Source organism: Acanthaster planci, linkage group LG01, assembly GCF_054643075.1.
Source record: "Acanthaster planci isolate LZ-2023a linkage group LG01, COTS_SCS, whole genome shotgun sequence".
Classification (NCBI taxonomy): domain Eukaryota; kingdom Metazoa; phylum Echinodermata; class Asteroidea; order Valvatida; family Acanthasteridae; genus Acanthaster; species Acanthaster planci.
In genome coordinates, this window is record NC_141777.1 from 27,702,256 (window position 1) to 27,724,760 (window position 22,505).

The 22,505-nt window shown below is 39.0% G+C and overlaps 1 protein-coding gene across 2 annotated transcripts; it reads right to left on the bottom strand.

Moving 5' to 3' along the window:
- Positions 1–525: 525 nt before the first annotated feature.
- LOC110975174 (N-acetylgalactosaminyltransferase 7-like) lies at positions 526–22,121 on the bottom strand. Of its 2 annotated transcripts, none has more exons than XM_022227389.2 (10): positions 21,749–22,121; positions 18,252–18,553; positions 15,417–15,583; positions 12,459–12,672; positions 8,207–8,380; positions 7,455–7,572; positions 5,461–5,583; positions 4,446–4,664; positions 3,797–4,015; positions 526–3,357 (listed from the first exon to the last, which is right to left on the bottom strand). In XM_022227389.2, exons 1-10 carry the CDS (start codon positions 21,929–21,931, stop codon positions 3,214–3,216), a joined length of 1,863 nt encoding a protein of 620 aa, XP_022083081.2. In that variant the 5' UTR covers positions 21,932–22,121; the 3' UTR covers positions 526–3,213. The 2 variants fall into 2 exon arrangements, with proteins under 2 accessions (XP_022083081.2, XP_022083079.2); XM_022227387.2 differs by lacking the exon at positions 5,461–5,583 and adding an exon at positions 5,656–5,778 and having other exon boundaries at positions 21,749–22,120.
- Positions 22,122–22,505: the final 384 nt, after the last annotated feature.

Sequence of the window (22,505 nt, forward strand, 5' to 3'; positions counted from 1 at the left end):
TGTTAGGTATTTATTTATCACCAAATATACTGTACAAACTGAGTATAGTATTTACAGACGAATACAGATAGCATTGTACAAAAGTTCTTTGAACTAATTGATCTCATTTTGTCCAAACATACTAGCAATATGAAAACAGTGATATTAACCAACACCCTTTCAAAAGAAGGACAACTGAAATCCTGGATAATACACAGAAATAAAACCAAAGAAAATGATTATTGACAGCAATCAATCAGAACTTCACAATGAAAATATTTCTGTAGCAAACACTTAAATATTACTTCCCCATAAAAGAATTTTACTTACATTATCTTTGGTTTATCTAAAGGACAGGGGGTACAGCTAAGTAATCTCGCCACATTTTATGTCTGGAGTTCCTACAAAGCAATTTTGGCACATGAAAGGTTGAGAGTTGGTCCTACAAAAGAGAAAATCTGAGATCGTTTGATAACAGCTGGCAATACCAGCACAGCTCCTGATGAAAAGCAATGACAAATGTATTCAGAGTACTCAAGAAATTCATCAACTTTTCTGATAAATACCAGTAAGATTTAATTTTTTTGTTCAAATTTGCTTACATATGTGGAAGCACTTTAAAATCACACTAGTGGGAATGGTATCCCATCATTACTGTTTGAAATAAAGACCTCGTGGTTTACAGCTGAAATTGAAACCCGCTGTTACAAAAACATTTTTAGTACACCACCCTGCACAAATTCAGATTGTTCATTAATGGAAACGTACAAAAGAGATGTCGAGGTCTGAAAAAATTATCACTGTTCATAAAAACTGACCCTTCACCAACATATATGTAAAAACTTTCAATAAATATATTTACATTAAACATTGATACATAAAACTGTCAGTAGTGGGTCCCACTTTGTTGTTGAGGATGTCAAAATGAAAGTTTTTAAATTAAATTTGGGCAGGCCATATTCGTCTCAAATATTCCAACATATTTCTCCCCAAAGAAAAATGGCTTGATTCTGACCTTGAGAAGTTTTCATTTATGACATAAGTGTTTTTATATTATATTAAGTAGTGGACATTTGCCATTCAATGACCTACACTCCCAATGCAAAATTACATTCACTGAATCCAAATTTCAGCCATAACTCAGAAAATGAGCCAACCGTCAAATCCTTTTAAAAATGCCTCTTGCCCACAGAATTCCTTGTGCTTTTCTTCAGCTTTCCAATATTCTGCTTCCATCCAACCTAAAATGAACACATCTCATGAAATCAGCATTAGGAAACAAAAATCCTCTGTGTTTGATGAATTCATAAAGTGAACAAAAAAAGTGTAAAAATTCCGACTTTATTGGAAATCAGGGTTTTTCAGGAGAAGCACTGGCTCATGTGCTAGGTCAATATGCACAGATAAAGAAATGAACTGACACCTGCAAAACCGCAAGACATTATTTCAGGACAGGAATTGCAATAAATAACCTACGAACACTGCCTCATCAGAGTTTTGGCAACCCTTTAACAAAACAGAGATGCAAAAAACGGAAAGCTGATGAGAGCATAGCCTTGATTGTCAGTTTTTATAATTAAAATGAACCAGAGATTTCATGTCAATTTGTGCAAGCTGTTGCAGTAATTTGCGAGCAAGTTCCTTTGTTGATAAAATTAATATTGCAGAATTGGTAGCACACTGTGGGAATGAATGTCCTATACTTTGGAAAGTTAATTATGTGAACAAATACCACACAGAGCTGAAATATTGCAAAAGTAAGTTTTTCCTTTGCTAAGGAATTATGCTCGGATTGAAACATTAGACCCCTCTGAGTTTTAAGCTCTAAATTAGAATAACTTATTTTATCAATTTAGGTTTTTTTGCTTTACGATGATACATCAACTAAAACTAAACTGAAAACTGAGATAAATTCTTTTTTAAAATGTACAGCGATGAAAGGGTAGAATTTTTTTAACGCTAGTGTTATGTAAAGAGGAGATGAGGTTCAGATGAGAGTTGTAATTTCAAATTCAGTTGTTAATAAATGGTTCTTATCTTTCCAAGGGTCTCACACATTGACTTTTGAAGGCACTGATGACTTCATATGTCCCAACCTATCAAAACCTGAAATACATCCAAAGAGGTCAGTTTGCTCTTTGTAATGCAACAATAAAATAAAAAAAAACAATGCTGATTAAAATGGCTTTACAACTTATTTTGTGGGTCACACATTATCAAAACATTAACGCCTAGCATCCATGGTTGGTTCGTTATGGGGTGCACAAGTAGTATAGCCAAATGGAACTTACTGCTGAAATCTATTTCAAAAAGTAAAATCAAAATTGGCCCCATCATGTTGAGTATTCCCACAGGACAATCTACCCAAGTTCAGTGAAGTTACTGCATCATACTGGCTGCAAATCATTCAAGTGTTGCACCAGAGCCTGTCATAAATCCATGCCGAGTCCTAGCAAGCCCACCACTCATCTAGTACCATCAAGATGCAAGGTATTCACTGGAGCAAAGATATATCTTTGGTCATGTCCATCACCTGTTCCTTGAGACTGGACTCGTGAAATGACTTGTGACTTACCCGTGATTGGACATGTAACTGATGAGAGTAACACTGAAGTCACCTTAGTATTACTACAAAACATTTAAAAAGATATTTTGACCCTTCCACCAAAATGGCAACAGGGTTAATAAATAAAATTGCTATCACACAATCAACTTTCCATGAACTTATCCTAACAAAAATCCATTATAGCGACATGCCTAATATTTAACATGCCCAATATTTATTTTAAGCAGAGGTATTATGACATACCATGTTTGCAAAAGCCTTTTCTTTATTCTTTACGATTGTATATTATTAACCAAACTATTGCATACAAACAGCATCAATGCTGACATCAGCAATATTTACAACTGGCTGGAATTTGGGATTCGAATTTTGGAATGAATGTAGTAAAATATACCTTCTAATATGAACTTGTGGAATACAATAATCAACACTGTCAATAGTGATTCCAAATGGCCCCACACCTGGATGTGCCAAGCCAAGGAAAAGCCTAGTACTGTCCATGTATATGTAACAGCACATGTAAACGTCACTGTTAACTTCTCCAAATAAACCAGGCTCATGTTAACATAACATGTTCACGGACCATTCCACTCTCCAGGCATCTCCACTTACGCACTTCCTCTTGACAAACCAACGAGATGGAGAAGCCAACTGCTAGAGACAAAACATCAGTGATGCTTGAGGCCCTTGGAGGAGATTTCCCAATGTTGCGTCTTCTTTGCCGGATCGCACGTCATCATAAAAAGCTCTTTGCTGGTTGCTCTGTGATCCAGACAAAGATTCTGGTCTGCTATATAAAGTGCTTGAGTGTCCTGACAGGGAAAAAAAAAACCCAAGATGAAAATGTACTTGCAAGAGATTTTGAGGTTTTAAATGAACAACTTTCTTGGAAGGAACGATTCTGATAGAAACCTCATCACAGGGGGATTAGACCATATCTGAGTAGCTTGGGTGCTGCCAAAAAGAAGGTGCAGATGCTAGCAAGTCACTTCCATGGACATGTGTCATTTCAAGCCATAATGAAGTCAGATACGGCAGGGTATTATTACGTTGTGTGGCGTTCTCCAAGAACAGAAACAAGACAATGCATTCAGAGGAAACGCTCTGACTCCTTGCATGGTGCCATCAGTAGATAAAGCTCTTCACCAAAGTATAGCAGAGTAACTCATTAGCATCACTGAGCATAATGGAAACTATATTGGTTGTTCTAATCTCAAGATGACCTGAGTTCAAGTATTTAATGCTGCATACCGTATTGTAAGCCCAGTGGTACTTGGTTGTGTCGCACCGTCGTAACCTGATGTCGGAAGAGGATTTGTAGGCACACTGGTCGTGAATACGGAACTGGCCATCTTCCGTTAGTCTAAAGAGTTGGTTCCCGCCAGCACCATGGCAGTACGACATGCCTATCTTGCCACCATCCTTCTGGCCCATTGAGTCCACACACAGACGGGCACCAGCCGTTTTAACCTGCACGAGAACATGCGTTCGTGCAATCTTCAAAGTGGTTAGAAGCCACTTGTACTTTGGGTGAATTTCTAAAAAGTTTGAATTCAAGTTAATTATTCCTCTCCTTTTCTCCTCTTCATTTCTTTTTTCCCCAGAGCCTTTTTTCAGGCAACCCACTTTTGACAGTGCTTAAAATAAGGACAGCTTCTTTCTTAAACAGTAATTCTAAAATGCCATTTCAAATGAAAAAAAAAACACTTGTAAGATCTGAAAAACAAAAAAGGATGTTTGGCAAGGCCTAATGAGATTACATTCAATTACCCAACAACGACTGCAAAACAAAATTTTAAAAGCTTCATCATGACGGCTACTTCACAAAAGTACAAAAACTTTCCAAATAGCCGGTTCCACAAGAGTTCAAACTAGAGTACAGACAGCATATACAACCAACCTCTCCCCACTGTATATTGGCAGCTGGCAAGGGATACTTGTCCACAATGTCCGGTGCAATCTCTGACATGTACCAGGTGAAGGACCGGCATTTCATCCTCCGCCGGAAAGCCAGCTGTTTCTCCAGGTCGCCCGCCGAGACCAACATGGCCTCGGGCTTACTGCGGTAGAAATACTCCTTGTAGTCATCAAACCAGACTTCCACAACTCGCTTGAGATTCTGGATACAGAAAGAAGTCATTTCTTTTAGGCATCTCAAACATCAGATTTTAAAACCAATTAGTTTTCAGGTCTATTTTTTTGGCCTTAATTTTTTTTCTTATTCTGATGTAGAATCATGCTTAACAACACCATGATTTCCTTAAGTTTAACTGACATCAGGGCATCTGGCCTCGAAGCATAAAAATAACATGCCAAATCAGCTATGCAAATGTGAATTCAGACAATTTTAACTAAAGCGCTTGTTGAGATGAGAGTCAATTAGAAAAACACAGAGAAAGCATACAGTGCTGAATGTGATGTTAATATTGAAATCAAGAAATGTACCTTAGACCAATATGTGCATAAGACACCTGCAACTTCAGGATAAGACACCTGCACCTTCAGGAAACCTCTCAGTCATGGCAGAGGCACTGTGCCCTCTACCGCTCCCAAAAAACCCATCAAGGGTCATTCATTTACCACAATACAACAGCTGGCACATTGCTTCCGCTGTCAATGAGAGATTGCTGAATGTACAGTATCCATATAAAGATGCAGTAGAATACTGACTAACGACTAGAGGAGAAGTATGGCCCCCATGGTCACTGAAAATTTGTCAAGATCTTTGCAGCAAGCAGCCCGAAGCAGCTAGAAGCAGCTGACCCTTTCTGCCTCAAGCAAAGGAAGGCTACACTACAACCAGCGACTCCAAGAAGTTTGTTAACCAAAAAAAAAGAGAGAGCAGCAGTACCCACCACCACCAACAGTAAAGTACACAAGCAAATTCAACATCCACTGGATGGAGACTTTCTTACCCTCTCACTAGTCATCATCATGCTACCGTTTGGTGCCGAGTATGGTACCTTACCATGAATTCTATACACATGACCAACACGTGAGCAGGGTACCCACAGCAGTGAGCCCCCACACATCCACAACTGTAGCAGGATAGAGCAAAACAAAACAAATTCAATCATTTGCATTTTTGGTCTTTTTTTTTTAATTCTTACCCTTTCACTTAACATCATCATGCTTCCGTTTGGAGACGAGTATGGTACCCTACCAAGAATTCTATAAACATGGCCTACTCTGGAGCAGGGGACCCAGATGAGAGAACCGCCACACATCCATATCTGGGGGACAGGAACCACACTCATAAGAATAAAGATGCTGCAAAAAATAACTTTAATACACTTACCGAATTGCACCTTTTTTCAAATGAATTGGTCAAAATAAAGGACAACTTGAAAAATGAATACATATGCATAAACTGTGATTGAACATCAATCGTCAGTTACTCCATTTTTTACAGTAACAGTGATGACATTTTATAAGCTGTGTAGTTACAGTAGTGCAGTTTACAGTGTTTATTTTGTAAATGAACAAGTACAAATATGACCTGTAACTCGCTTATGTTCAAGCTTAACTTGTCCGAAGTATCTATTCATACAATGACACTGGACTTGTCTATTGTGAGATAAAAATGAAACCCAGCCTACTGAACATGGCTTCATCACTGGCTCCCTTTAAAAGGGCATATGCACTGCAAACCGTGGCTGGGAACCTTGGATGGTCTGATTGCCTGATGAGATATAGACCACAAGATATGTCCTGTTTGATGGAGAGTACAGATAGAGTGAGCACTGGTTACCTGGGGTATTTGCTGGAGCTGTCTCACTATGCTTGGAGACAATGGTGGAAATTGACATATGTGACCAGATCCTGCAAATGAGTCTTAACCACTTCATGCCGGGCATTTTTCAATGTTGATGATGCTGGGCCGGCATGACTATCATTTTTTCCGTTTTCAAAATCCTTCAAAAATTCATCATTTCATTTAACGGCCGTTTATAGCCACACAAAGTAATCTTTAGGCACTACTCTAAGTTGACAGGCGACCTTCATTCACACCCGAGTATTTCAGCCAGGCCTGCAGCCTTGTAAACAGAGCCCAGATTGTGCGGTATTATATAACTCTCTTTTGTTCATGAATCTGGCTCAGTGCACTGCTGACCTCTTTTCAATAGGGACCAGATTAGTGTGCAGCGGTGCTGTGTGGCTCATCGCTGCGGTGGTAGAGAGCTTTTGTCCCCGGTGGTAATCCGCTCGCTCTCAATGCCCCAAACCCTGGTATACGGTTTCAAAACAAGGCTGGATTATCACCACTTTGGAGAGTGAAAAAAGTTGGTAATGCCTAGCAGCCTGGTCTTTTGTTCAGAGTACGGTCTTTTGTTACAGGGCCCTGTTTCCTTTGTCTGAGTTCGGAGACCCCGGCCACGCAATATAAACCATACGTTTCCGATTCCGGAGTCTCCGGCAGGAAGTGGTTAAGGCCAATTGTTTGAGTACTTTAGTTTACATCAGAATGAAAAAACTGCGCTCTTTATTTGATGCATCACCAATGTAATTTGGCATCTTGATGAAAGTGGGTAGTATATGCTGGTGAACATGGTGAGGGTTTCTATTAATTTACGTTGTGCAAGATTCTTTTAAAGGTCAGGTCAAATGTGGCTCTGGCAATTTGTGCCTCATTTGTTGGGTTGGGCCCTATTTTGCCAGCAGAATTCACACATATGGCTACAATGTATATATATATATGTATTGTAGAATGACCAGAACAGCACAGTTTTAGATATCTTGATGAAACTTTGATTAAAGTATACAATCCTGAACCACTGATCAATGATGTTGATCAATTTTCATGAACATGACAAGAAATATGGACATTAGAACTTGAGGAAGAACAGAATAACAAAAATGCCTTTGTGCCCCTGTATCCATCTTCAGCTCAGCTCATCTTCAAATCTACCTTGAAGGACAGTTCAAAGTTTTCTCCTCCCCAGATTTCTAGTCCCTCATCATAGGCTCCGAGCTCAAAGAAAAACTTGCGATCCATGGCAAACAGGCCTCCTGCCATCGCCGGTGATCTGAGAAGACGAGTGCAGAAATCAAGTAACAAGGACAGAAACAAGTTACACCTGTGCAAGTCTTTTTTTTTAATTCCAAGGAAGTTTAGAAAAAAAGTTTCGTCTCCATGAGCATATCGTTGGTCTACCCACTTGGGCTGTTTTCTACTCTCTAAAAACTTTGCCAATTAAAGTTTGAAATTTTTTGTGCACAACCGATGGTAACTTTTTCTTGGAAAAACAAATGAACCACTACTACAAACATCTGTGATTGAGGAAACTTCCCAAGCACATTTATTCAGACAGGTGCATTACTTGAGAATACACACATTGTACATGTACATGGGAGCTCCACTTCTCCCAATATGCCCCAACAACAAAGACACACAGCAGTGCCCCAATAAATTATAACTCATGCTATTCAAGCATGCAACGAAGACAGGAGAAAAAAAAAAGGAATGTCAAATTGAACATGACTTTGTACGGTGGTTTTCTACCTACAATGACATAAAAAAAGGTAACAGATGAGAAACTGTTATCTGCACTAAAAAAGGTGTAAGTCTGAATGAGTGGAGTGCCAAAAGATGTACCGGTACATGTACATTCTTCCCAAAAATGTCGATTTCCGTACTGTTCATAAGAAGATCACCATTACCTGTAGGGCTCCGTCTCATATTTTCTCCGCGTTTTCTCAAACTCCGGGAGGGGGAAGTGTTTCCAGTAAAGGCTCCAGTCAAACCCTCCTCGGTCCTGGTCACCTGTGCCCTGAGGGTATACTCTGTAGTTCTGGTTGTCGATCACGTCAATGATGGGGCAGACCGCTGTTGTCCTGTTTGATCAACAAGAGAAACCATGGAAGTTCATCCAATGACCAGGCAAGAACTAACTAAGCTGACACTATTACCTGTAGGTTGAAAGTTATTGAATACCGGAATGCACAGACACCCTCAGAAGATTCTCCCAAGGAATTGGGGACTTAAGGGCCCACAGAACAAAGATATGTGTATACCAGTAAATTCACAACTTCTTTGTTTCTTTGTGCCAAAACTCCGTTATCACTGTTTTATGCCCAAGTACTGAGCATTTAAAAATATTTGTATAAGTCCTAAAAAGAACTTTGGATTTCAGAAGTTGTTCATAAAAATATGGATGACCTATTTATTCTAAAAATCTATTTTGTGAGACTTTCCTTTTGGGCAGGGGGATTTATTAGCTTGCAAGAAGCCAGAAAAGAAAGTTTACATATAAATCTGAGGTCATATTCTATTTGTAAAGAAAAAAATTATGGAGAGTAAATGAATTTCAAATTTCATGTTTTGAGCTTTCCTCTCTTTGTTTGAGGGGAGGGGGGGTTTTACATAGCTTGCAAGAAGCCAGAATGAGGAGAGAGAACTTTATTTTTTCACAATATAATTTCACTCCACTTGTACGTGTAGATGAACATAATATTATGCAGTATTTTCAGAGAAGAAAGGGACAAATGACTCGATCCTTAAAACAGTACTTACAAAGTTGAAGGGTAGTTCCTTGCTACGCATTAAAAATGTAGGCATGTTTTTACCGGCATCATACAGATACCGGTACATGTACATTATACATTAAGCTCTTGAGGTTGAGTCACTTTTAAGTTTTATGTCCACTCATCACTAAACCTTTCAGCTTAATCTGCATAAAGGATTACCTGTGATTATACCCTTTGTGCAAGATATTTTGTGTGGGCGTGACAGTGCTTAGGGGCAGTACATGTCATGTTTGCACAACTTACAAGCACAAGAATATTCAACACGGTGTTCCACACATCTACTGCAGCCGGCTATGATACTGCATTGCCTCTTGTGTGCAAATGCCTTTGGGTCCAATATGCTCTTCTGACCCGAATGCCTAAATGATGTAGCCTCCCCGTCCAACCCACTTAAACAGTGCTACAATCCTTGCTCACAAGTGGGAAGGGATAGGAGATGACACGATCGTAAAATTGCCTAGTCGTGAAAATTTGAGTGGGGGGGTCCCACCACCAAAAAGCAAGGTGTAATTGAATGGACCATCAGAGGCACATTCACAAATGCCTAAATTCACTTCCTTTCAATCACAGATAAGAAAAGATGTCCCTTCTGTACGAGGTCCATAAGATAAATGTAGCTCTTTCAAAAGCACCAAATAAAAGATTAACTGATTAAGGCAAAAATGTCCTTGAGGTTCACTTTGTGAAACTGGTCACAAATTTAAATCAAGTTGGCAAATTTTCTTGCCAGGGAGACTACCTAAAAGTAGCGTACCATACGATTGAAATTAATCATAAAATCAAGCAGAATCTGTAAGAAGGGTGTTACAAGACAGGTACATGTACACTGTATGTGTATTGTCAGCTTTATCTCTTGGTGTAGTAAACCTAGCCTCCCTTGGTGATCACAGGAGCTTAGCTTTGGACAAGTAGAAGACTTCATGGATCACCTTGGGAGGCTAGTTTTACATCACCAATTGAAGCAGTCAATATTTGTATAATATTTATTTGCATACATACATGTAGGGTCTACATGTGTTGACATCAAGTACACTGGGCAGTTATTTAAAGCTAGGTTCTGGTCCTAAACAAGCCAATTAAGTATCATTGAATATTACGATATCGTGGGTAATTGCATTTGAAATCTTCGTCTCTTTTTCTCCTCCTTGACAGCACTACATGTACAGTGTGGGCAAAAGAAGACACCAGCATGTTTAGTCACTGCCATCATCTCCAACCCATCACAAAGCATGCCTCATGTATTATGCTGATTGCCTTCCTCCCGGCACCAGGATTAGTAGGGACTGGGAGCACTAAATTACGACCTTCAACTTCAAGCAGCAAGATGATCCATTGTCAATACAGGCAACCAGTGATGAGCTGCTCCTCTCAGACCCCTAGATTCACACACAGACAGACTGCAATAATCAAACGCCAAGGGGTGCTTCCTGACTTAATGGCACAGGGCACAGATCTAACAAACAACTCTAGGTGGAGAAGATTGTTTGCTTCAGGTGAGGTCTCCAATGAAATATGATGTTCATGTACTTTCCACAAGGCTTCATATTTACATAGGCACCAAATCACCAATTGCGACCTAAAGACGTTTATCTTGTAAATATAAATGTACATGTACTTGGCTGTAAAAAGTGCACATGAACAACGCATAACAGTTTGGCACATTCCTCATTCTAGTGATTTTTAACAGGGTTAAAATACAACTTAGGGACATGAACAGGTACATGTAACTGTGCATGTAGAGTATACATGGACATGTAGGATGAGTCTCCAAGTCTTACGGCAACTTTGCAGTTATACAAAGAACGCTATAATTAACCCTAACAGTCTTCAATCCTTCACCTGTTGGAGGACTGAGGACTGTTAGGGTTAAAGAATATACATGTAACTGATACAAAATATTTCTCTCACTCTTTCACAGAAAGTTTAGGTACCGGTACACACTTTAAAATTTCTTTCTGCTATTTAAATCACACTGAATATACAAATTGCCTGGAGTGAGATTTAAACCAGGAAATCAGGCCAGTGCTCTACACGTAGCAACTGTCCTACGTTGGTAATTTCACAATACATGTACATGTGTGTCAGTGTCTTCGTTCATTGGCCACTACACATACATGTATATACATGTAGTAATTAAAAGCCATGAAATTGTACGGTATGTATTACATACTAAAGCAGAGACCATGAACCAAGTGACAATGTTAACACTACTGGCAAAGCTTTTTCAAAAGTCATCGGATATCGCTCAGAGAGGAAAAGGCTTTTTATTATGTCATCACATGACCTCCAAAAGAAAACTGAGCAGTTGACTTTCACGCAAACACTGACCGCTTCCTCAGGCACAATAAATCTAGTCTACAAGGGAATTCACTGAACATGTTTAAATGAGGCAAAACAAGGGAAAGAGTTCAAGAATTCAGTATTTGTGTCATAATGCAGGCAAAGATTCTGTACAGTTGTAGAGACAGCATGTAGTGTCTTGATTTCAAAAAATTTTGAGACAATTTCAATTTGATATTGAGAGATCTCTTGTATTCCAAACTTCCACTTTATGAAAAGAGGTTTTTGACTGATTCATTTGGGCATCAGAAAACTTTGCACTTCACACAAGAAGGGATGCACAGTACCTTGCAGTTTCCTTATAGTAAAGTACGTGTACTTCAGTAGCTTTGCGTACAAGTAGTTTTTCAGAGACACTTATGGCATATTCTCTATGGATTGCAGTGCAAAATACATGTAGGTAGAAAAAAAATCAGTTAAAACAAATGTCCAGCATGATGTTCTCTAAGTCAATCAACAGACTGAATGTGAGTGGCATATTATATACATGTACGGTAAATCACTGCTAGGCTGAATACACACAAATGGAGAAGAATATGTTAAGTCTGAAATTTATATCGAACCAAGAAACGGAAGTTTTGAAGTGTCCACAAAATGCTAACAAGTAGGAGGTAAGTCTGTTATAGAACTCAACTACAACAACGGGTACCCTGTACATGTAGCAACCAAACACAACATTTGACCCCAGCCAAAATCACTTTTCAATATACATTTCATCAAACTGGCCAACAGACAAAAACTTGTAGCCAATCAGCCCACAAAATGCTGAAGTAGGCAACCAATCAAGCACTGACTAGCCTGTTCAATACCTTTTTCATCCATTCAAACAACCAGAAGGAAAAAAAAATCAAGGTGACTGAGCACTGTACCGTATGGCGGGAAGGATCCTCGTTACAGTGGAACAAATTGCCAGCAATAGTACATACATGTGTAATAAAAACTCTCGGTGTTTCTCTTAACCGACACATTGCTTGTTACCATTACCAACAGCCTCCCCGTGTGTACAAGTAATCCAAACCATTCTGTCCTTCTAATCAGTCCTCACCTATTGACAGCGATGGGTGTGAGCAGCGGCGGCAACCAATTAATGCCAACCTCACAGTGTGCATCCAACCACAGCAGCACGTCCCCAGTGGCCGCCCGGGCTCCAATGATGCGTGTCCTGATGAGGCCTTCCCGTCGCTTGTTGTGGACAACTTTGACTTTCCCCATGAATTGCGGGGACTCCACATAATCATCTAGTCTCTTCTTTAAGTGGTCTGCATTGCATAAACAATGAAAAAAACCCCGAGTGATATTATTAGCTTTCACAACTGAGGTCCTGGCTAATTAACTCCGTGCACTTTTTTTGAGTGTCCAACTGCACACAGATTCTACAGTGTGATGGAAAATGTGCGTGCATGCATGACAAATTGCCATAATCCATCTCAGAGAGGAGCTTAAGAGCATCATTGGCTCTTTTCTGAAAAGCACTAAGCAGCATACATGTATCTAAATAAGGGTCAGCTACATTTACAGCCCATGTTTATACCAGTGCGCGGACTGTACATGTACATGTACATACTTTTCCAAATTACAACTACAATCAAACTTTTTGGCACATTAAATTGGCATGTGTTAATAGAGGGATCCCAATATGACGCTTTTAGCGTCAATCTACGCACTTCCACGTTTGAAAACGAGGCTGTACACGTGTAAAGTAAGGAGTCAAGACACAAAATACATAAAGGTATGTTAAATTCAGACTTTTCAGGCTGCAAATTTTTGTGGAAGAGTCTTTCAGGATGACTCGATACGTAAAATCAAAAGAAAAAAAAATGGCAATTTACCCCAAACTAACATTCCTGCGTTGGTCATGTATTTGCATGTGCAGTGGGCCTGGTTTAAACTAAAGTGGCATCACACTTACGAACCGGAAAATGCATGTACTGTGTCGACTCCGCGGGCACACGTGACGAAGTTCAACACAGAGAGCCTCGGTTTCGATGCGGATATGCGCAGACGGCGCTAATGTGAAATATCTCTATGAGTACAGTGTTTGTGCATCAGTGTAATATAAACCAGTGCATTTGATACCGTACATGTGTACTTTTTCATGTGAAGTTTGCAGTTCCTCAAAATAAATTTTTCCTTATCCAGTTTTGCTACAAGCACCAACTTAACCTGTCTCTGTTACTGGTGCTGTAGAGTACATGTAATGAAACAAGAAAGCACCTTCTGTAAAACACCCATCTACAAATTCTCACGTCAATATTAAACAATTTCCATTTCAGGAAAAATTAACTCTGACATAACCCTTTTGCTACAAGCTCGTACATCTACTGCAGTTGACACGTTCACAGTATTCAACATTTTGTGCATGCCAAGGGAGGGACTTGTACATGTACACGTGTACATTATCATTGTGGAACAGGTGTTTCCAAGTACTGTACACATACATGTACGGTACATGCAAATGTACAATGTCTGTTTTGTCAGCATGCCCAGTACATGTGTGTTAGCACTATACAGTATTAATACTATTAATTAATGGACAATATTGTTCATCCCACGTCAATACTTGTACTGTATATGAAATCAGTACCATTACCAGTTAAAGCTACAGTATCAACCTTTCAGCCCCATGACAGGTCAGCTCTTACAATGTATGTATTTGATTTAGTTGTTTTGATTTTTGACTTCATGAGTGTGCTCAATTCTGACCAGCAAAAAGCCTATGGTTTTTACAAAAAGTTTATGGTTTCTACTTTGGGTATTTTAACTACAAACTTCAACTTGTCCTAGGAGGTCAAACAAAATATCTACTCACAGAATGAATAATGTTAAATTAGGATGCCTGAAACCATCACTCCAGCAAACTACAAGTAGAATATGCCTTCAGGATTGACACTGATACAAGTCAACACTCGTGGAAGGTCTTCTTGTTCAGTGAGATTCAACCCTCTAGGGTTGGTATATCTAAAATCGTTCTCACAAATCATTTTGACATCTTTAGCAAAGTATATGAGTGGTTGTGCCTCAGTTTAAGACCACATTTGAGGAGCTCTCCCAAGTTGTGCTACATAGCCCCATATCATTTGAGTAGCTCCAAGCCACTGAGCTCCTCAAATGACATGCTTGAGTTGAACCACTCCAGCCAAGACAAACCTTGGTCTTTGGGAGACTCTCCTAGATGATCATGTACATGTAAGACTCAATGAGACAGAGAATATGTATGCATATTTTCAAAATTTTCAACAAGTTACATGTATGGTACATGTACATGTAAATGGACAAAGTTCTACAAACAAAAAGTCAACTTTATTTTTAACCAAAATAAAATTCCAAATTTTGAATTTGCTTTAAATACAGGGAGGCCTTTCATATGGTTTGACATCATTCCACTATGCTAACAAATGACAGAAGAAAACAACGATCTGAAATTTAAAATCCCACAGCTAAAAATCCTATGATTATTTTTGTGAAAGCTACAGGAGAGTTCATGTGAGGGTGTCATGAGCAACAATGTCTCATGGGTCAGAGTTTCAAGGCTGACTTTATACAGTACATGTACATGTAAGGAAGCCACTCAATTGTAGTTGTTACATCCAAGCAATGAAATTTATTATTGTTATTATATATATTATATTATTTATATTATTTACACGTGCATATGTACGGTACAATGTACGTACATGTACCGGTAGGTTTGTAGGAATTAATTTTTCAGCACTCAACAAAAGACCCTCAGATCTTCACACTCAGATCCACAACTGGGCTGATCATCACCAAATTGGGTATATCAAGCAAGAAATGAGACCGAGGGGTACCCCTCCCAAACATGTCCAATCGCTATACACACTATAGACTATTGTTACCTAACACATCCCCCCAAAGTGTCTAAAAAGAATTCCTCAGATTCCAGTAAAACAATGAGCAACACAAAGTCTCCGTCTCATATCTTGCTTCATGTGAAATTGGGCTTTTAATTGGTAAATGGGAACCACTACAAAGTCTTGCTGACCTTTGGTGCTGAAATCGTCCACCATGACGATTTCATGAAGCAGTTCCGGCGGCGACCTATTTATGACGCTGTGCACCGTGCGAAGCAGTGTGGACCAGCCCTCATTGTGGAAGACTATGATGACACTGGTCGTTGGTAGCTTTTCTGGGTAGTGCCAGTATTTGCATCTGATCAAGAAGTTCAAAAGAATGAGTTATAACAACAGAGGAATCTCATTCAAGTGGAAAACTGAAGGTTTAAGTAATGTCAATTAAAAAATGTACATGTACCAGCCTACTGAACGGTGTTTAAACTGTGCTACATGTATGTATGCATGTACTTTGTACATGTATAAAGCTTATCCAAAGCTCTTCTTCATTGAATTTGAAGAAATAAATCTACATACTTATGTACACATATATGTATTTGTTACTGTGGAAGCTTTCTACTCCATCATTTATCACTAAATCTAAATCAAAAATTTTCAAGCTGTCTTTATTGTTTTCTTTGTAAAGATGGTTATTTTTCCATGGCGAACTGTAACCATGGGCAGCCGCTACTGCCTTTTCATTTGTCTGCAATAACTGGAAGACAAATATGCACAATGAAATGCAATACATGTACATGTACATGTACCGTACATATTACATGTGTACATATAGACATGGCTTTCCATGACATCCGTGTTTGCTTCTACGCTTTCTTCTTTACACTGTCATGATACAATATGTTTTTGGGTTGTACACGTTTCCTCATCTTACAATGTAAACAATATTTGTAAAGCAGGAACACTTCCAGCATACAGTACATGTACCGGTACACTGCTGAAAAAACTTAAAGACTACTCTTTATTTTGTGTATACTCTTCCAAATGAGATATTCTAATGCTGAAAGTGTGCATTTGATGTTTTGAAACATTTTTCTGATTTTTTATTTCAATGAGAACACTATCTTGACAAACAAAAAATGAAAGAACTAGACCTCACTCATTACTTGGAAAAAATTATACGTTAAGAAAAAAGTGGTCCTTAACCTTTTTTGAGTAGTGTACATTGTACATTGTACATGTATGGACAGTATTTGAGTGCTTTTTGTTTCCTTCACACCATCTACTTATTACCTTTTACTGTAACTTCATTAGGGTAGATTTTCCTCACAAAACAGCACAAGGCACAAAGGAAAATAAATACGTACAAGTACATATTTTGTACAAAACTGCCTTGGATCATTCACAATTTTTTTCTTTTAAAAGGGCATTTGAGGCAAACAAACCAACTTATTTATTGAGGTTATGTTTGTAATATCTAGCCAAATTTCACCTATCACTACAATCCAACAACACAGTTCTGATAAGAGTGCACTTGACATCTAACTGATGGTTCCGGTACATGTGCATGTGAAGAAATGCTGAATAAATTGGAGGTTTATCATCGTGGCCATCATCAGAACTCAATCAGTATGAAAAAGGTGTTAACAGAATCTCTGGATCCTGGCCAAATGGCATTCGCATCCCCACCAGTGAAATATTACCGAGGTGAAATCACACCTCTCATCAAAACACTTTGACCACGATCCACCTGCGGACATTACTGCTACGTAAGTGGGAAATTTTGATCGAGACAAGCCAAGGAAAAGAATGTTTTAGCAACCTGCTCAGTTTAATAAAGAATGACAGATCCTTTTTTTACTTAATACATGTAAGTCCACCTTATTATCCAAGATCACAACCCTTTTAGAGATGGCTACTTCCGTTGGTCACACAATGCTGCCAGAATGTTTTCACTATTCCAACTCCCATTTGAAATTATTTCGCTTAAGAACAAAAAAATCGAAAAATGATGCAAAACAAATTAATATTTCTCCATGGCCTGATGGCAGAGGTACATGCACAACATCCTAACCCTATTAGAGCGCGATTTAATGAACATGACTAGGGTGTCAGAGCAATCAAACCTCAGGGTAACTTAATGCAAATTGCTGCAGGGATGGGGAGAACATGGAGGGAATATCGCACTAGGGATATACCCGTTAATCCACCAATAAATCCAGAGACCAGACATGATTTACAGTATGCAAGTGTGCAATGAGGCCTCAAATCTAATAAAGCCTGTTCTGACAACATTCATCTTTTTAATTCACAAATCAAGGCTAGAACATGATGATATCATACAATGTACATGTATGTTTGGAGAAGATGAGGACAGTTGTTTGGGGGGGTTTTGGTTTTGTTTGTACTTTTGTCTTCTGATGAACAAGGGTTGGGAAAAGGTTTCCCAGATATCAACAGCACATCAACAGATTTCAGTGAAAATTGGCACATTCATACACGTCAAATAATATTTGATTGTGATATTACCAGTAAGCCATGTTGTGAATTTGTTGGGGGGGGGATGAAGGATAGGAATTGTAAGGGGAAATGATTTGCCCAGTCAAGTAGGAGGGGGAATGACACTGTATAAAAAGTGGGGACAATTCAATAGCCCATCCCCTCCCCTTTCAAAAGGGAGAGGGATTTACACCCATGCCAGTAAGTACACCGTACACTTGCAAAGTTCAAGGTCAATCAAACATAGTGTCTTGTAATTACTGACACCACAAGTCATTGAGGCTTCAAAGCAAACGAGAGAAATGAAAAAATGAGAACCATTCTGGTATAAAGAATCCATTTTATGCACAAAACTAGAAAATAGTTTTCTTTTTCTGGGTGATATTATACACTGATCAATCTTCCTTCAAAATAAAAATATCAAAAATAAAAACGATGCTACATGTAACTAGCCCCCAACTTTTATGTTTACTATTTCGAATATTAAAAATAAAACTTTGCAAATCAATTTGTAAATAAAGCCAACTTACTGTGCATTTCTCAGATCTGGTATATTTCGATCCAGTGATATCTTGTCGCTCACGTACTGGTTGAAACCGTACTCCTTAATGCTCTTCTCTTCCGCCTCTTGTTCCTTTGGACTGGTTCGGACTGGGAGCCCCATCTCCCCAGGGCCAGCCTTGCGAGGAGGTTGTTCCAGTTCGTAGTTCCCCAGGGATGATTTCAATGAGGCACCCTGCTGAACCGGTGAGCCAAAGTTGTGAGCTTCCTTGTGTATAGGCGGGCGGTCGATGCCAACCCCCTGGACATCGAGGGCTAAATCAGCAATTTTCTGTCGACGATCAAAAAGGCAGTTTCTGATGTATTTAAAAGTACATCAATTTTCAAGGATGTGCAAGAGGTGTAAATAAAAGTCGAAATAAAGCTCCAATCCATCATGGTAGAAACAAATATCTTTTAAACCAAGACAAGTACACTTTGATTCTGTTGTTACGGTACATTATACATGCACTTCAAACTAGCGCAAATTGATTAGTCAACAAAGTGAAAAATAAGTGCATGTGCCGGTACCAATACCACAAGCACAACACCACACGTGTTCTTTTAAATGCAATTCCATTCCATTTAATTCTTCAATTCAATAATTCATTCAGTCAAATTTTCTCTGCAGTTACTGAATGAACACTACATACACATGTACATACCATTGTCAACACAGAGGAATGCAGCAAAATGACTTCTGAGGGTTTTAATCACTTCAACAAACAGTGTACATGTACATTTCTAACACCAATACCACTTGGTGAGCTGCATTTTAGGAAGTACACAGACTTGGAAATATTAAGTTTAATATCAACAGTTTGGAATCTTCCTCTTTCAGAGCTCCATAGTTTGGGATGTTAGGGTATGAAAAATTAAGAAACTGCTCATGGAAAGTACGTGTGCATGTACACATTTTTGTCCACTCCTTCCCCATGGTACTGTAGTGCAGTCTACTGCACTAACTGCTGGAGTGATGAGAGACAAGTACAGGTACTATACACACATACAGGGTGCACTGAACTAATTCAAGCTCCATTGAAAATAGTGTAAAATCAACCAAGTTTGGAGCCCCATGGCAGGCAACTGAAGTCCCTGAGGCCTCTCAAACAAAAATCAATGTGTTGTTTGGTCCTTCAGATTTCATTTGATTTTCAATTTTTAGTAGGTTAACCAATGAATTTTTTAATTATCCGCCCAAAACAAACTCACCCCCCAAAAAGTGAATGTTGCCAAGCCCTCCCAGCGGCCATTTTTCAAATGACATCCCTCACCTTCCTGGGGCTCTTCTGACTAATTTTCAATCCCATTTTTGTCTGCTTTGCCCCCAGATGGGTGCCCCTGAATCTACAGAGATGATCCTGGGCCATACTGACACAATTCCACCATTTCCTGGCCCAAACAGACCCCTCTTTTCGAAACAATCTCTGGGGGTACTTTTTCTGCGCCTCGGCCTGGCGGAGAATTTTCCTTGAATTGGGACAGTGCACCCATACATGTATGTAACTAAGCAACAAGAGCTTAATAATCCATGCAGGAAGATCAGGAGGGTTTCACACCTTCACCGGGCTGGACAGGGTAAATGCACATAGACATTCATACCATCACTGATTTACTTGATCACTGAAGTGTTTGTTTATTAACATCTCTACTACTGCTTAGCTTGTCCATCCTTTATTTACCAGAGCACAGCAAGCCGGGCATGAGTTGCGACAGTGAATGTCATATTCAGAGAGCACTGTGTTTCGTGGTACCATTACTTCTCAAAATTCATTGATTTATTTTTCCTTCTTTAAACTAAAATAACAGGTCTTATCTTTTTACAGTTAACTTTTCATGAAGTTTTCGGTCTTCATACATGTACATGCTCAAGCATTTTTAAAATTCTTTTTCCAAATAAAAATGACACTGTCATAGGCAGCAATTTCTACAAATACAAGGAAAACTAACGGAAACACAATCTCAGACTGAATCTCACGCCTTTGCTCAGAAAAGCACTCTGACTGGACTTTGTAAGCAATATTTACTGAAAGAGTTATTTACTCACACCTCATTGCACAAAAAACACACAATCCAATTAACATGTCAGAGAGAACCAACTGGTCAAGGTAGGCAGTGTATCTTTACAAAGCACTAGTCTCACACTACTGACACCAAGTGCATTCCATTATAAAATGCTTTCCTAAAAACAGGGTTCGATTGATAGAAGCATACATGTCAGCATGTCAAAAATAATTCCATTACACACAATTCAGTTCACTTATGTACTGTAGAAACAGCTGGCAATTTATTAAATTATTTCCCCAGATAATCCAACGTTATTGATTTTCCACATACATATGTACATGCATGCCAATACATGAAACATGCACAGATAACTGACAGATATTTGCTTGAGAAACTGGGAATCAATTGAAGACATCTGGAGACTGACATAAATGTACAGTCATGAGCAAACCAAAATAATTGCCTCGAATTCTGTGTTGAATCATGTAATTTGCCATTTCAAAAAATATATATAATAAGAGGTCAAAAATATCAATCAAAATTCCAGCTTAAAGTATAAAGGGACAAATTAAGAATAGCTACCGGTATCAAGCATAATGGACGACACTGTGATTGTGAATGAGGTTCTTGGATTATTTTTACAAATTATTTGAATCTGTTTCACTCTCTGTAGAAACACCAGTGTAAGATTACTGTTGCACATGTACATGTACATCAGGCAAGGATCTCATGTATTTTTTCAGTACTTGGGATTTGTTAGGTCAAAATCAAACTAGGCAAAGCCATTGTTGACGAAGGGCACTCTACCGGTACCTGCCACTTTTTTCTGAAAATGACGGAATACATGTATTACTTTTTTTAACACGGCTGGGGACAACTGTAATGTCAAATTTACATGTACAAATGTACGTGTACAATGGTTCTTGGTCACAATAGTGAATCCTTTTAATTAGACCCCTTTTACGGTGTACCACCACTAAGAGCTAACTACTTCCACGATATTACAGTGAACTTCGTATATGGAATTCTTCCCAATTATTAAATTCAACAAGAGTACAAGACCATCAGCTTTGAAGTCTTGCATCATGTAAATCTCAAAAATTTGTATTTTGTACTACTCGTAGGCCTAGGTCTAGTCTAGCCCAAGTAGGCCTAGGCCTGAAATGCAACCCTGACGCTAATGACATCCGACATGTTCGACCTGAGAAACAAATTTCCCAAATGTCACTCATGAGAATAAGCAAATTTTTTTTGCATATGTTAGACTTGGCATTGAGCTACAGTGGGAGTGACAGTAATTTACAATCATTTGTGACTTGTGACAAATACTTTGGCCTAAACAAAGTTTTGCAGTCTGAGAAATCATCCTTATTGACAACAGTCTGTCAGTCACCATTGACCATGGTCACTTGTACTGTCAGACATTAGGCAAGTATACGGAAACCATGAGTAAATTTAGTCTTACAACTTGAAAGCATACCATTTTGTTACCATCTTGATGGTGCTCGTTAGGCCTGCCGCCGGGCGGCTGCTTCCCGTCAAGCCCGCTGTCATCTCCACTCCCCGACATCTCCCCGGCCATCAAAAATGTCTTGACCATGAACAAAATCACCACAGCCACACTCACGACCAGCAAACACTTTTTAGTTCTAAATCGAGCCATTTCTAAGAAAATACCACACTCTGGAGATTCAAGCTCTTTACCCTCTGCCTAGCGCCAAGCTATGGACCAATCGCTCACTATGCATCCAGGCAAGTCGGAAAGCTGACACGTTGTACCATACCTTTCACAACTTTCACTGATCGATTAACACTGTGTGCGCTGATGATGTTTACATGAGCTGACTCGCCTCGACATGAAAGCCTAAACCCAATGAGATATCCCTCAGTGATTCAGGGAACTAGACGCGTCTGGTATAGGGTAAGCCGGTAATTGGACGATTTCGGCTACGACTTTGATTTTACACCATGGGATTAAAGATAATCCGTAGCCTTAAATATTTAAGTTACGTTATGCAACAGAGGGCGCTACTGCATCCTAAAGCACAGTCCCATCCATTTCTATCAAAATTAAGTAGTGGATGGATAAAAAGTGGGGAGACCAGTTCTCAATTTCACACGAGCTGGGGATTCCATAATTTTAATTGGTGTACGTGTTAATGCTGAAGTTCTTTCAAAAGGCTATATTATAACAAATGAGATTTGGCACACAAAGATGACTTATGTGGAAACATAAA